The sequence below is a fragment of the Mus musculus genome, chromosome 7 (genome assembly GCF_000001635.26).
Source record: "Mus musculus strain C57BL/6J chromosome 7, GRCm38.p6 C57BL/6J".
Lineage (NCBI taxonomy): Eukaryota > Metazoa > Chordata > Mammalia > Rodentia > Muridae > Mus > Mus musculus.
The window spans coordinates 4,964,846-4,981,353 of record NC_000073.6 but is presented as its reverse complement, the minus strand read 5'-3'; the positions used below and the strand labels follow the sequence as shown (position 1 = coordinate 4,981,353).

General features: G+C 48.0%; 1 protein-coding gene across 4 annotated transcripts; it reads left to right on the top strand.

Moving 5' to 3' along the window:
- The first annotated feature begins 312 nt into the window (after positions 1 to 312).
- On the top strand, positions 313 to 16,107 carry Sbk3 (SH3 domain binding kinase family, member 3). 4 transcript variants are annotated; one of them, XM_030242715.1, is made up of 4 exons: positions 313 to 698; positions 10,719 to 10,869; positions 11,324 to 11,526; positions 13,328 to 16,107. In XM_030242715.1, the coding sequence occupies exons 2-4, from the start codon at positions 10,731 to 10,733 to the stop codon at positions 14,012 to 14,014; spliced, it is 1,029 nt and encodes a 342-aa protein (XP_030098575.1). In that variant the 5' UTR covers positions 313 to 698; positions 10,719 to 10,730; the 3' UTR covers positions 14,015 to 16,107. The 4 variants fall into 4 exon arrangements, with proteins under 4 accessions (XP_030098575.1, XP_006540198.1, XP_006540196.1 ...); XM_006540135.3 differs by lacking the exon at positions 313 to 698 and adding an exon at positions 7,966 to 7,984; XM_006540133.4 differs by lacking the exon at positions 313 to 698 and adding an exon at positions 9,863 to 10,230.
- The last annotated feature ends 401 nt before the right edge of the window (positions 16,108 to 16,508 follow it).

The following is a 16,508-nucleotide window of genomic DNA, read 5'->3' as shown; positions in this document are numbered from 1 at the left end:
TTTTTGAGACAGGGTTTCTTTGTGTGGCCCTGGATGTCCTGAAACTCACACTGTAAGCCAAGCTGACCTTGAATTCATAGATCTGCCTGCCTCTTGTTCCCTAGTGCTGGGATTAAAGACTGCCCAGCTTGCCTCGTTTTTTTTTTAAGATGTATTGTTTATTATACATAAGTACACTGTAGCTGACTTCAGATGCAAAAGAAGAGGGTGTCAGATCTCATTAGGGGTGGTTGTGAGCCACCATGTGCTTGCTGGGATTTGAACTCAAGAACTTTGGTAGAGCAGTCAGTGTTCTTAACCACTGAGCCATCTTGCAAGCCCACCTGCCTCATTTTTTTTTTAAATGTGGGACTGAACCCAGAGCTTCACACATGCCAAACAAGCAATCTAATGACTGTGTTACATTCCCAGCTCCATCTGTATCTTTGTTACAGTTTGTTTGTTTGTTTGTTTGTTTGTTTGTGGTCTTGCCTTGTAGCTCAGGTTGGCCTTAAACACTGTGTATCTCAGGCTGGCCTTGAGCTGCAGATCTTCTTGTCCCAACCTCCTGAATGCTGAGGGTATAGATTTGGGCCAGCACCCAGGCTTCGTTTCCTCTCTCTGTAGATCGCCTGTGTGTAGACTCTGTGCGAGCTGTTTGCTGGTTTTGTCTCTGCTACACCCCAAGTCCCCCATACCACTGGATACACAGCAGCCAGGTGGGCATTCCATAGCTATTTCATCTCCTTGTTCTGATAAGAATTCAGTCCTTATGTCAGTGACCTTAGTTCCTACTCTTGTCACATGGTTTCTGCTCAAACACCTCTTCGTACCTCACCCTCAGACTGTTGAGAGCTACTCTTGGGCTTGACTCTGGCACCTCTGTTAGATCAGGTTCACCCGGTTTCAAAATCATTGACAGGCCTGTCCAAATCCTTTGCAGATGCCCATGGGAGCAAGGATGATCTCTACCTGCTTTCACCTGGGCCAGCCCCCTACCCCTGACTTAACTTATGCAAGGTCTAAGGAAGTGTGTATTGAGACTAAATGCAATTGAAAGAGAAGACAGTAACCTTGCCTGACATGTATCTGCCCATAGTCCTTGGTTCACAAACTTCTGCAAAGGGTATGAAATGCAGCAGGTTTGCATGGGAGATCCCAGCTCTGCTACTGACCCTCCCCCCAGTAGGACAAGGAGCAGGAGGCTTAATCTCTGCAAGTCTCTCTTTCCTCAACTATGAAACACAGCTAAGAATAGGACCGACCTCCCTGGGGCTGCTGTGAGGATTAGCACAGGGGCTGGTAAGACGCAGAGTTCAGTAAATACCAGCTAGAATTATTGCTAATCACACAGGATTTATGCAACCATTAGACCCACTGTATTTGGCCAACAGTCTGGCTCTTCATTCCCCACACATTTTCTGAGACAAGGGAGAGAGAACCCAGCATGCCTTGGGCACTCTGAAACCTTCCGTGTAACTGGAGTGTTGGGTGAGATGGGGTGAGACTAGTGATAAGATGGAGTAGGTGCCAGCCACTAAGAGATCTGGGGCCAGGGTGGGGAGCTTTGGACTCTTCCAAGAGCAATGTGGGGCCAAGAGAGGCTATGGAAAAGAAGAAGGGCCAGGTCAGAGTTGAGCATTAAAAAAGATGTTCTTTGGGGGTTAGGGTAGGCCATTCCAGGAAACAGGCTGGAGATGGGAAAAGGCTGAGGTGATGTCACTTAGGAGACAAGCCCTCTGGGTTGAAGAAGGCAACAGTTCTGAGCCCGTGGTTTCCACGCTCTCGAGAGATCCAGAGCAGGCTCCAGGGGGGCTTCCAGTTCCAGATGTGCCAAGTTGTAAGTGTTGTACGTAAACTCAAACTAGCATGGCATAGCTCATCTGGTACAGTGTGCCTAACATGCACAAAGCCTTGAATTTGATCCCTGGTACCACATTTTAAAAACAGCCCACGGGTATATGGGGCTAGAGAGATGGTTTGGTGCTTAAGAGCACTTGCTGTTCTTGAAGAGGATCAGGGTTCTGTTTCCACCACCCACATGGCAGCTCACAACTGTCCCTAACTCCTGCGGGATTCTGCACCCTCTCCTGGCCTTCAAAGGTGCGAGGCATGCACACAGTGCACACATATACACTCAGGCAAAACACTTATACAAATATAATAAAAATAAATAAATTTTTAAAAAATCTAGGTGTAGTGGTGAACATCTGTCATCCCAGCACTCAGGATCTGGAGGCAGGCAGATCAAAAGCTAAGGGTCATTCTTGGAGGCTAGCCTGGGCTTTAGGAGACCTTGTCTTAAAAAATACATGTTGAGGGAAGGTTCTTCCAATACTAAGTATTAAAGGTAAGGTCTCACTCATGCTGGAAAAGTACACTGAGCTACATCCCCAGCCCTCCCCACACCATGTGGTGTGTGTCTGTGTGTCTGTGTGTGTGTCTATCTGTATGTGTGTGTCTGTGTATCTGTCTGCATGTGTGTCTGCATGTGTGAGTGTATGTGTGTCTCTGTGTGTATCTCTGTCTCTGATTGTGTCTGTATGTGTGTGTCCGCGTGTCTTTCTGTGTATATGTGTTTTTTTCTCTCTCTCTGTGTCTCTGTGTGTCTCTGTCTCTCTCGGTGTATGTCTGTATGTGTGTGCATGTGTGTGTCTGTGTCTCTGTGTATCTGTCTGCATGTGTGTATGTGTGTGTGTCTGTGTCTCTGTGTATCTGTCTGCATGTGTGTGTCTCTGTGTGTGTGTGTCTGTGTGTGTGTGTCTGTGTGTGTGTGTCTCTGTGTGTCTGCATATTTGTTTATGTCTATGCACATGGGCACATGTGCACTTGGGTCAGTCTTGGAGCCTTGCACAGGTGCTTCACCATTGAGACACAATCTGAGCCCTGTTTTTATCATTGCTGTTGTTTTTGACTTTTCATTTTGAAACAAGGTCTTAAAAAGTGACCTTGAACTTTGTAACCCTCCTCCCCTCCCTTCCTGAGTGCTTGGATTAGAGACCTGTACCATCACCCCTGTGGCAGTTGCGCTCTATAAAGTTGCCCAGAATATAAAATGAGCCATTATTGAACCATTGCCCTGGGGGAAGGCAAGAGTCAGGTTCCCAAAAGACTGCTCAGATTTTCACCAGCTGGTCAGTACATAACTTTGCTTATTTGGGGGTCTTTGTTCAAATATATATTGTGGAAGCTGGTAAGATTGTATATCCATAAAGGTGCTTGCCACCTAGCCTGACAACTTGAGTTTGATCCCTAGGACCCCACAGAGTAGAATGGGAGAACTGACTCCCTGTATGCATCCTGAGGCAGATATAGGCTGTGCGCACACACACACACACACACACACACACACACACACACACGCGCGCGCACACACACGCACACACACACAAATACACATTTTTCTTTCTCCAATGTTATTACATTTGTTTGTTTGTTTATTCTGTGTGCATGTGTAAATATGTGGGCACTGGCATACCACAATGCATATGTGGAGGTCAGAGGATAACTTGTGGCAGTCAGAGTCAGTTCAACTCTTCGTTGTTGTTGTTTTGTTTTGTTTTCCAAGACAGGGTTTCTCTGTACAGCCCTGGCTGTCCTTGAACTCACTTTGTAGACCAGGCTGGCCTCAAACTCAGAAATCTGCCTGCCTCTTCCTCCCAAGTGCTGGGATTAAAGGCGTGCGACACCACCATCCGGCAGAAGAGGGCATCAGGTCTCATTACAGGTGGTTGTGAGCCACCATGTGGTTGCTGAGATTTGAACTCAGGACCTTCGGAAGAGCAGTCAGTGCTCTTACCCACTGAGCCACCTCAGTGCTCTTCAGTTCTACTCTTTAACCACATGGGTCCCAGGGATTGAACTCAGGTCATCAGGTTTGCTCAGCTAGGTCACTGGCCCCATAAATATATACTGTTGGTTCAATGACATTGAACTCAACACCAACAGCATCCAGCTCATGTCTGATTGGAGCTTGCCTTACACAGATTTGCTGTTGTTGTTTGTTTTGTTTTTTATTCAGGAGGATCATGTGAGGTTAGCCTGAGCTACAGAATAAGGCTCTGTTTCAAACAAACAAACCAATAAGTACTGTGACTGGCTTTTGTTATTCTTTCTTCCTATTTTCCTTCCTGTCCTTTCTTTTTATTACTGGTACTAGGGATTAAATCCAGGGTCTCACACTTTGCTAAACAAGCGCTCTCCTGTTGGGCCATTTCCTCTGCCCACTTTTATTAGTCATTATTAATTCTGTAAATACTTATTTAGTGTGTGTGTGCGCATGTGCGTATGTGTATGTGTGCGTATGTGCATGTGAGTAAAAGTGCAGTCCCTGCAGAGGCCAGAAGAGGGTGCCAGATCCCGGAGCTGGCGTTAACAGGCATTTATTTGTAAGTCAGTCACCTACCATGCAGAGGACTGAACCAGATCCTCTTCAAGAGCATCAAGTGTCCTTAACCACTGGCCTATCTTTCAAGGTCCTCAAAGGTGGTTTTGAGAATCTATTTTCCATTGTTCTCAAGTTGGACGAGTCATGTGTCAAGTCCCAAAGGGCTATCTGTGGTTATCATATATTAGATAATGCAACAATCTTCAGCTTTCCTCAGGTTGTCAGACAGGTCTGTGACCTCAATAATACATACATACATACATACATACATACATACATACATACATACATAGCCTAAAGTCAGGTGGGAGGGCTGTGTGGCACTGCCTAAGGAAGCTCACATTCTTTCTCCTCTCACTGAGGAATTCTTCAAGGCCAAGGCTAGTGAAAATGTGTCACTTCTTGCAAGTGGGGGAAGACATTAACAGGCAGCAACATGTTCAAGAGTCCTTGCCATGCCTGTATATGAGAGCACAGGGTTGGCCAGAGGCTCCCATGTGCATCCTCTGATCAGAGACAGTGTATCACATGCCAGACCGTGAGAGAGACTCGCCTACAAGGGGAGAAACTGAGCTCACCAATGTTTTGTTGAGCTGTTGAGGGTCAAAGCAAGTCACAGAAGGTCAAACAAGATGCTATTTATACAAAATTGAAAAACAGGCAACATGACACCCTATGGCAGTGATAGATTTATTCACACAGGGAGCAAAATGTAGCAAAATCTTTTCTGTTTTAAATCAAGCAGTAGCAGATGCCTCATGAAAGCGAGTGGCTGCTTCTGGGAAGAAAGGCCAAGATTTAAAGAGGAAAAAAGGGTACAAAAGGCTTCAGTTATCTGGGAAGTTTTGTTTCTTATTACGTTTATGTATTTAGTGTGAGGGGTGTGCCTTTGTGGCACAGCCCACATGTGACATTTATGTATTTAGTGTGAGGGGTGTGCCTTTGTGACACAGCCCACATGTGGAGGTTCCAGAGTCAGTTCTCTGCTTCTACCAGAACCAAATCCCACCTATCCACTGAGCCATCTTGCCAGCCTTTAAATTGTCCCTTTCATAATGTTTTTAATAGGAACTGCAAGTACCCCTACGTCACATGGAAGGAAACTGAGGCACAGAGGCACTGGGACATCCACCAGAAATCCCAAGATCAGCCAGGAAGTTACAAAGTCAGGAAAGGGTCACAGGAGAAGCCCTTGGGGCTGGCATGCAGGAGCACTGAAAGAGGAAGGCTTGGTGCCCAGAGCTTAACTTTAAAGAGGGGAGTGGTGTGTGTATGCATGTACACTCTAGGGCCAGGCCAGGACTGTCCCCTGCCACACCTGTGTGCTGAGGTCACTCTGGGTGACCCCGTGAAGCAGTCGTTGCTAAATGGGGAGGTGCAAAGCTCCCCGGATCATCAGTGAGCTTTGGGGGAGGGCTGTGACAGGCTGGAGGCCTGACAGGGCCCCTCACGGTCTCCTCTCAGTGGCCCAGGTGGACACCTCTCCAGCCTGACCTTTCTGTTCTGACAGAGCCTCTGTTAGTACCATCCCTGCAGGCCAGGTTTACACCACTGACCCTAAATCCCCTGAGCCAGGGAGCATGGGTAAGCCTGGCGCTCAGGCCACAGAAACCCTCTGGATGGGAGACAAAGAGTAGCCTGGCATCTGCAGACAAGATGGAATACTGGCACTCGGTGTCCATGACCAACGACTGCTGCTCCATGCCTCAGTTTCCCTGCCAGTAACCTGAGAAGTATCATTCTGATCAGTAGGGTATGTTGGACTTCAGAAACTCTTGAATAAATGAATTAAGAAAAAAAAAAGCGTAATGCCCAGGACTTGTCATAAAGTACATAACGGTATCACCATATCATCTTGTTATTTTGGATTTTATTTTTGCATAGGGAACACATACTCATGAGATAAAAAATAAATAAATAATGCAAACAAAACAGCTATTTAGAAGTTTCCTGAAAGACATGCATGGATATTTATCTGTTTATAAAGATGTGTATGTGTGTGTTTGCTACATACATGAGACTATCTACCAAGGCAGAAGAAGAAATTAGACTTCCTCTTTCTGTAGATTCCCCGAGGCTGGATTTTTTTGTATGTGGCTGCTGGGAACTGAACCCAGGTCATTCACAACAGCAGCGAGTGTCTTCACAACTGGACTGTCTCCACCACATAAATTCCTGGGTTGTTGTTGTTGTTGTTGTTGTTATTATTGTCTTTAAATTCTATTTTATTTTTCCTTTTGAGATAGGATCTCCCTGTGTAACCCTGGCTGACCTGAAACTCATCGAGATCTTCCCAGCCCTGCCTCCTGACTTCTGGGTAGACTCATGAGCCACCATACCTGCATGCGTGCTCCATATGCAGTCAGAGGATGACTTAGGGGGAGTCAGTTCTCTCCCTCCACAGGGGGATGAACCCAGAGTGCTCTGGCTGGGCACGCCATCTCTCTAGCCCCACCCCTTGCGCACTCCTGCCTTACCTAGATTATTTAAAGGATTTGCTGAGGATTGTGGGTTGAATCCACACAGGCTGTTGTGGATTCAGAGATGGTGCAGAGACATATACACATAGGCAAAATACCAATACTTATTTCTTAAGAAATTTAATATATAAATGATAATAAAGTTGTAGTTCACCTGTATTTTGTTCTATTACTTTTATTATCTTATATTTAAAAAACAAACAAAACAGCCTATTTACCACACACACACACACACACACACACACATATATATATATATATATGTATATATATATATATATATATGTATATATATATATATATATATATATATATAATTTTCATTTCTCAAGAGAGTTGTTTGTTTGTTTGGTTTTGGTTTTTCGAGACAGGGTTTCTCTGTGTAGCCCTGGCTGTCCTGGAACTCACTCTGTAGACCAGGCTGGCCTTGAACTCAGAAATCCACCTGCCTCTGCCTCCCAAGTGCTGGGATTAAAGGCGTGCACCACCACTGCCTGACTTGGTTTTTGCTTTTCTTTTTTTTTTTTTAAGATTTTATTTATTTCTTTATTACATGTAAAGTACACTGTAGCTGTCCTCAGACACTCCAGGAGAGGGAGTCAGATCTTGTTACGGATGGTTGTGAGCCACCATGTGGTTGCTGGGATTTGAACTCCTGACCTTCGGAAGAGCAGTCGGGTGCTCTTACCCACTGAGCCATCTCACCAGCCCTTTGCTTTTCTTTTAACATAGTCTTGCTAAGTTGTTCATTTTGCCCTCAAATTTATACTCCTGCCTTGGCCTCTTAAGTGCTGTGGGTATAGGCAGTCACTACTATACCTGGCTTTCTTAATTAACTAGCTAACTAAAGAATTAATTAATTAAATTCTCCTGGGACAGTGTTTCCATTTGTCCAGGCTGGCTTTCAACAGTCCATGTAGCTCAGGCATTCTTGAACTTAGGACACTCCTGCCTCAGTCCCCCACCCCTACCCCAGTGTCTGAGATTAAAAGTCTACAACGCTATACCTGGCCACATTTGTTTATTTGTTTGTGTCAGGTTTTACTATGAATCCCAGGTTAGCCTGGAACTCATTAGCTCTGGACAGCCTCCAGCTCAAGATCCTCCTGCCTCAGGCTCCTGAGTGCTAGGATTATAGGTATGTACCACAATGCCTGGCTTTGCTAGAGTATTTTTATTTTATTAATTTTATGACATTTGTTTATTCTCTCTCTCTCTCTCTCTCTCTCTCTCTCTCTCTCTCTCTCTCTCTCTCTTGTGTGTGTGTGTGTGTGTGTGTGTGTGTGTGTGTGTGTGTGTGTCTACACACATTCCATAGCTCACATTTTGGGGTCAGAGGTCACCATGTGGGAGTTAGTTCTCTCCTTCTACCATATTGGTTCCAGGTTTTGAACTCAGGTCGCCAGGCTTGTTGTAAAACTCCTTTACTGGCTGAGCCATCTAGCCAGCCCTGTGTCAACCTTTCCGTGCCTTTGCTACTCTCCAAAATGGGACACGAAAAAGACAAAGATCAAGGGAAATTGTACTTCAGCCCAGTCAGGCTCTTCAGCGGCAACCACCACGGCCAGTTTCCTGGGGATCATTCCAGAGCCTCTGAGAGCCGTGTTGTGTCTTTATTAATAGCCGGCTGTAGTAGTAGTGGAAACTCGAGCGGTGCCGACGTCAGGGCTGTGAGTCACCCAGCCCTGGCACGGACCTGGCTCCCTCTGGCCCCGTGTAAGACGATGCTGTTCTCGGAACCTCAGTTTCCTGCTCCATGGGGCTGGAGTAAAGCCTGACACTGTGGGTAGCTGTGAAGCCCCCTGCTCTCCCTAGGGTCAGGGCACATTGTAGAGCACAGAGCGAAGCACCTGTGACCCAGTGTCCCCAGCAACCTCTGCTCCCAAGTCCCATGGTGGAATGGCTCTTGGATCTAGGAAGGAGGGCTGGAGTAGAGGGAGGAGAGCTGGGGTCTGAGAGAGGAGGGTTGGTTCTTGGACCCTTTGAGGAAGAGAAGCCGAGGCCTGAATTCCTGAGCATGTGGGAGTCTAGACCCCTGGACCCGAGAGAGAAGGGGTTGACGTGGAACCCCAGGTCTGGTTGTGGAAGGCTGAGATCTAGACCCCTGGGTCTGAGGCAGAAGGCTGAAGTCAGGGTTGGCCTCTGTGAAGGAGGAATGCTGAGGGTCTAGATCCCTGGGTCTAGGAGAGGAGGGCTGAAGATCTGGACTCCTGGATTTAGGGAAGCGGGGTTAATGCCTGGACTCCCATAGTCAAGGCAGGCTGGGCTTAGGCTTGTTATTAAGGGGCAAGGCTGTGGAAACAGCCCTGGATTCTGGCCTTCAGCACTTCCAGCCCCTGGAGGAAGTTCTGAACTCCTTTCAATTATCCCAGATGGCTTTGAAAGAGCCTCCCCTCCTTTTTCCTCTGCTCTCAGGCCTGGCTCTTGGGGGTTCACAATATGTTTCGTCCCCTCTGTCCTGGGACCAGCGCCCAGAGTTCAAGCCGGTCTAAGTTTGGAAGAGGGAGGGAGGGGACATCGGGTTAGGGAGGTGAGGGAGGCGTGTAGGGGGGACAGGATGTCTCTGTCTCTGAGCTGTCACACACACCTCTGCCCAGAGAAAGGGAGGGACAAAAGGCTCCGAGAGACAGAACAAAGAGAGAACAGAGACAACCCACGAGAGTCAGAGAGAAGGAAGTGAGAGAAGAGAGCCTGGGGCTATCCCATGGGCAGCCTGGGTGGATAAGCAGGGGAGAGTGTATAGGGAAGTCCAAGCAAACAGAGGCAGGGTAGAGAGAGTGAGAGTACCCTGGGAAGAAACAGAGAGAGGGATAGGGTGGTGGAAAAAGAGACAGACAGATGAAAAGAAAAAGAGTCAAAGTTACACACAGAGAGTAAAGAAAGACAAAGTGAGAAAAATAGAAAAGAAAGATAAAGAGAGAGGAACACAGACATTAAAGGGAGAAGGAGAGAGGGAGAGGGGGGGGAGAGTGAGAGAGGGGGAGAGAGAGAGAGAGAGAGAGAGAGAGAGAGAGAGAGAGAGATTCAGGAGAGACTACTACCAGAGGTTGTAGAGAAGGGATTGAAGGCTGAGAAGACACAAAAGAAAGAAATAAGGCAATACAAAAGGGGACACACCCCCCCAGAAGGTGACAGGGAGCAGGGAGGGAGTCTGAGGAGTCTTAGGGGGCTGGGAAGACTGTTTCAGACAGAGAGAGACCAAGGCGACTCTTATCAGCTTCACCAACCTCTCTGGGCAAGGACCCATCGGGGTGCAAAGGGTGCCTCAGGCTGCTTCCTCTTTGGGGAGTCTAAATAAGGGGTGCCTATAAGGGCCAGCTGATACCAGGCAACTCTGAGATGGAGCGCAGGGTCCTCGAGACCACCGAGGATGGGGACACAGAGGTGAGAGGCGGGATAAAAGGGAGGCAGAGAGACTGAGAAAGCAGGAGAAAGAGGGAGTGGGGAGGGAGAGGGAGAGAAGGCAGGGAGGGAAGGAGGGAGGGAGAGAGAGACTAAAGGCCCAGATTCAAGGAGGGACAATAGTGCAGACCCAAAGAGTCCCCCAGTGAACAAAGACCAGATCACATGGGAGAGGGTGAGGGGGTCCAGTGGACTAATCACTGAAGCCATAGTAACATGGGTTGAGAATATCTGGCTGCCTCCCTCAAGTGGGGAGCAGACAAAGACCCCTAATTCTGCTAGGACACACACACAAAAAAAACAGGTGTCCCCAGGCACGGTGACTCACTGTGACTCATACTTCTCTCTAGAGACAGTGACCCCTGTCCCTTGCATCCTAAGCTTGGTTCTGGGCTTGGCCTCTGATCTCTCCCATTGTTCCAAGAGGCCCCAAACTCACCCCTCAACCACCCAACTCCTTCTCCCCACAGGAGGACACGGCCATGGCCCTGCAGCGGCTAGTGGAGCTAACAGCCAGCCGAGTGACATCAGTAAGAAGCCTGTGTGTACAGTACCGTCTCATCCGAAAGCTAGGTTCCGGCTCCTATGGCCGCGTGCTCCTAGCCCAGCCACGCCAAGGAGGTGAGTTCAGCCACCAAGGGGTGGACTTCAAATTCTCTCAGCATGAGACATCTCAGAGATAAGCCAGACCTGGTGGGAACTCTGAAAATGTAGAACTCTGTGATCTTCTGAGAGATATAGGTCCCCCAGAGAGGTTATGGCAGACTCCAAGTCTCACATCACACAGCAAGGCAAGAGAACAATTTGAACTGGAATTCATGTCACTATCATGTCCCTTTATCTTATAGGAAATGGAAGACCAGAGAGGGTAAGTCAGTTATACAAGGCAGCACAGCAGGCTAATATAGAATAGCAGAGCAAATAAGGAAAGATCTGTTTCAATCCACACTTCACAGATGGAGAAACTTGACTTTCATGAAAATTCTCAGGCTCAGAGAGGTCAAGTGGCTTCCCTAAGGTCCCATAGCAGGACCATGATGTCCCAGGTTCTTATCTGACACCATCTTCCCGACAGGTCAAACTGTGGCCCTTAAGCTCCTCCGAAGGGACTCAGTCCTGAGAACAACGTTCCTGAGAGAATTCTGTGTGGGCCGCTGCGTCTCTTCACATCCAGGCCTACTACAGACCCTGGGAAGGCCCCTACAGACACCTCGATATTTTGCCTTTGCTCAGGAGTTTGCACCCTGTGGGGATCTCAGTGGAATGCTCCAGGAGAAGGCAAGGCTGGAAAAGACTGCTCAGACCCACCTCATCCCTGCCCCCAATTCACTGCCCCATCTAGATCCACCCTGAGACTCCAAATGACCTCCCCATTCCTAATCATCAACACAGTTCCCTGCCTAACCCCAGAACTGATCCATATGATGGTCCAAACGCAAGCTAGGAGGGGGAGGGCTGGGTTGCCATTAGGGTTGGGAGTGGATTAGAGCTATTGAGGGGTTGGAGTGTATACAGCTTCGAGGCTCCAGTTGATGCTGGGATTAGGAGGTAGGGATAGCTGGAGTGAGATGAGAGGGTTTATGGTTGCTCCTACATAGGTGGGCTGTGGTTGTACAAGGGCAGGTTAGCACAGGCAGTGTCTGCTGGACATTTGGGTAGAGCTGAAATGGAGCTTTCTCTAGAAAGGGTTCTAGGTCAGAACTGGACACAGGAGAGTCTTAGCCTCTCTTGTTCTGAGATCCGGTGCATGGAGAGATTATAGGGGGGTGCTTGGGTTTGAGATGGAATTAGGGGTAGAAATAGGGTAAGTGAAAGCAAGGAAGAGAGGGAGGGAGGGAAGATAAGTAGATGGATGCTTGGATGAAAGGATACTGAGTGGAGGACAGATGCATGGGTGGATGGATGCGAGCATGAATGCATGGGTGGGTGGATGAATACAAACATGTATGGATAGCTGGTGTACAGATTGATCAACTCATGGGTGGGTGGACAGATGTGTGGATGCATGGATGAATAAATAGATGACTGCATGGATGGCTACCTTGATAGCTGTATGGATGCGTAATGCACGGTTAGGTGGGTATGGATGGACAAATGGATGCATGCTTGAATAGTTGCACAGTTGGCTGGTTGAATGACTAATTGAGTAGATAGTTGATGGAGGGATGATAGATGGAGGGATGATGGGTGGGTAGATGATGGATGAATGGGTGGATGGATGGATGGATGGATGGATGGATGGATGGATGATGGATGGATGGGTGATGGATGGATGATGGATGGATGGATAGATGGATGGGTGGGTGATGGATGAATGGATGACTGAATGCATGGACAGATGAATGGGTGGGTAAGAGGATAAAAAGAACAAGAAAGAAACCAAGAAGGATGAGAGGTGGGTGTTAGATATGAAAATAGGAGAGTTGCATTTCTGCCTGGATACAAAGTGGATGTGGAGTGGATGCATTTTTTAATATTGTTGGATAGAGGCCTGGCTGGACAGTAGGACAGACTGATATGAGGACAGTCTGAGTTAGACAAGTTCTACATCAATATGTGGCTAAGATCAGGGTTAACTAGAAGGTTTAGATTCTAAGACATTTAATACCAGCGCTTGGGAGGCGAAGCAGGTGGACCTCTATGAGTTCAAGGCCAACCTGTACTACATAGTGAGACCCTATCTCAAAAAAAAAACCAAAAAACAAAAAACAAAAAAAACAAAAACAAAAACAAAAAAAACCCAAGCCCCCATAAAAACAGAGAGGAGGGGGAGGGAAGGAGAGACTGAGAGGGACAGAGACAGAGAGACACCGAAAGTGATAGACACAGGGAGGCACACAGAAAGACACAGACAGAGAAATAAGTTCTGATTTAAAGGAGGTTCTGTTGGGACTCACTGGGTGTAGAGACAGAGTGGCTAATCTGAAGAACTTTGAGTGTTTGTGGATATATCAGTTGTCTTTCTGGGGGCTCTGAGTTCTAGACACTCAGACCTTGAGTGTCAGAGTCTTTCAGAATTAAGAGCTGTGTCCAAGATGAGGAAGAGAGCTTGACTTGTTGCCTTTCTCCCCAACTTTAGGGCCTCCCAGAGCTGATGGTGAAGCGGATAGTGGCCCAGCTGGCTGGAGCCCTGGACTTCCTCCATGGCCGGGGGCTAGTGCATGCAGATGTCAAGCCAGACAATGTGCTAGTCTTCGACCCTGACTGTAACAGAGTAGCCCTGGGTGACCTGGGTTTGACTCGACCTGAAGGCAGCCCAACCCCTGCTCCCCCAGTGCCTCTGCCCACTGCACCACCTGAACTCTGCCTCCTGCTGCCACCAAACACACTGCCCCTGAGGCCAGCTGTGGACTCCTGGGCACTGGGTGTGCTTCTCTTCTGTGCTGCCACGGCCTGCTTCCCTTGGGATGTAGCATTGGCTCCTGATCCTGAGTTTGAGGCCTTTGCTGGTTGGATGACCACTAAGCCCCAGCCCCCTCGGCCACCAGCACCCTGGGACCAGTTTGCACCCCCAGCTCTGACCTTGCTCCAGGGACTTCTGGACCTGGATCCTGAGACTAGGAGTCCTCCACTAGCTGTCTTTGATGTTTTAGGGGACAACTGGGGGCTCCAGGGTAGTGGAGAGGGATCCGGAAGCTTGGGGGTTATACCCTACAAAGATGGGGAGGAAGAAGAGGGAGGATCAAGTTTGGAGGAGTGGACCGACGAGGAGGAAGATGAAATCAAAGACAGTGGGGGGATGGAGGCAGATAACAGAGCTTCATGACCAGGTGACTGAGACAGTGGTCAGAACCGGAGCTCTTGAGGCCACCTGGGAAAGGCAGCAGCTGTTCTGGGAGAAGGGGGAACACACTGGATGTGGATGTGCACACATCTCCCTTCCCTGAAGTGCACACACACACAACTGAGGACTAAGGGGTCCCAATTGTGTGCTGCTGCAGCCTCATCCCCTTCTCACCTTTCCATTTTCCTTTTGTCTTCTTTCTTTTTCCTCCTCTTCTTCCTCTTCCTTGCCCTCTTCTTCTTCCTCTCCCTTCTCCATTTCCTCCTCTTTCTCCTCTTCTTCCTCTTCCTCCATCTTCTCCTCCATCTCCACTTCTCCTCTTCTTCCTTTTCCCCTTCTTCCTCCTCTTCTTCCTCTTCCCCTCTTCTTCTTTTTCTTCCTCCTCCATCTCCTCTTCCATCTCCTCCATCTCCTCCTCTCCCTCTTCCCCTCCTCTTCTTATCATCTTTCCTTCTCCTCCCTCTTCTTTCTCACCTTGATTTTTCTTTACTGCCCTCAACTGACTACGTAGCTGACCTAGAGCTTTGGATCCTCCACCTCCACTTCCCCAGTGCTGGCCTGTACTTCCCCAGTGCTGGCCTGTACTTCCCCACTATTTTGAGGTGCTGGGCATTGTTGAGGAACCTGGGGCTTCCCTGTGCTAGGAAGGCCCTCTATCAACTTAACCTCTTCCCCAACCCCTGAGCATCTTCACAGCCCAAGTTTCCGTTTCTCCTACAGATATATTTCTGTGCTCTGAAATGTTGAATGCTTATCATGAATTCTGATGGGACCACTCTTCTGTAAGAGCAGTGGTTCTCAGCCTGTGGGTCGTGGCCCCCCTTTGGGGGAGTTGAACAACCTTTTCACAGGGGTTGCGTATCAGATCTCCTCCTTATTAGACATTTACATTATGATTCATAGCAGTAACAACATTACAGTTACAAAGTAGCAATGAAACAGTTTTATCATTGGGGAATTATATTGAAGAGTCACAGCATTAGGAGGGTTGAGAACCACTGTCTAAGACCATGGTGAGGGGGAGCTCCCACCATTTGAGGCACAAAATCCAAACTTACAGGATCCGATATTATGTTGATCTGACAGTTTCTGGGCTCTGTGTTGGTGACATTGTGGGAATTGTCACACACACAGAGCAAAAGAAACATGTGTGTACACATACCACTACCACCACCACCACCACCACCCACACACCACCACACCACTGCCGACAGACACCCACACACCTTATATGCTCCACCTAGCACCTTTGACTTCCATCTTGTCCTACAGAAACGTTCCCATCCCTGGAGCCCTCCCAGATACCTATGTCTACTCTTCCTGTCCTTGTCACAAACATCTGGTCTAGACCCTTCCATCTTCTATTTCCACAAGATGCCCCAAGTTCTCTGGTTATGAATAACCCAGCTCCATCTATATTCAGGGACCCATCAATCCTGAGAGCCAGGACTAGTTTCATGGCTCTTCCTTGTCCCAAACAGCACACAGACTCCAGTTCTGTGTGTCTGGAGTCCCCAGCTCCCAGCAGAAACTAGAAACATCACAGGAATTTATACTTAAAAAATTTTTCAAGTTTTTCTGTATCCCAGGATGTTCCCTCACTAGGTGGCAGAGGGTAACCTCGAACTTCTGATCATCCTTCGTCCACCTCTCAATGCTGGGATTACAGGCCTGTGTTATGATGGAGATTTACACAGTGGTGGATATGAGCTTCCAGAGGTTCATGCAGGGAAAACAAAGACTGCAGCCAGAACTATAATCCCAACCAGGAACCTACACTTTCTAGATTTAACAGTGAGTTCACCAAATGAACCATGGTGCCCCGGACTGGACTTGGGAACAGGAAAAGGACCTTGAGGACAAAGATGGTGGGTAGGATGGATGACTATTGTTGAAAGCTTTGCTAATTTAGTGATGAATCTTGGGTAAGATGCTGACCTTGGGGCAAGCTGTGTGAAGGGTCCAAGGGACCTTGGCAACTGTGTGTCTTTTACAACTGTGTGACCTTTGTGATTGTTTTTGTAAAACTAAAAATATCTACAAAATAAAAAGTGTATTTTGGACAATGAAGTGAACCCACGTGGTTCTCGGTGCTTTAAACCCAACAGCTGTCCCGCAAAAGGGGTACAGTCATCCTCGATCCCCAGCTGCTCTGCCACCTGTTTCTGGTCCCCAGTCTGAGGTCATTTCTCATGACATCATTTTAGAATCCTCTCTTATTTTGTTCCTAAACAGGACCCCAGTGCATGGCTCCTGGATACACCTCTCAAAAGATTTGTTTGTCAACAGGGCGCCAGAGTCAGGAGCTGAGGAACAGAGCAGATGGGATCAGATTAAAGAAAATCCGAGACCTTTTGAGGGAAGAGGCCAGGGGCTGCACCCCTAGATCTGAAAGAAGGCTAGGGTCAAGATCCTTGGGTCAAATGGAGGAGCGCTGGATTCCTGAGTTTGAGGAAAGCAGTTTCGTTCCGGGGAT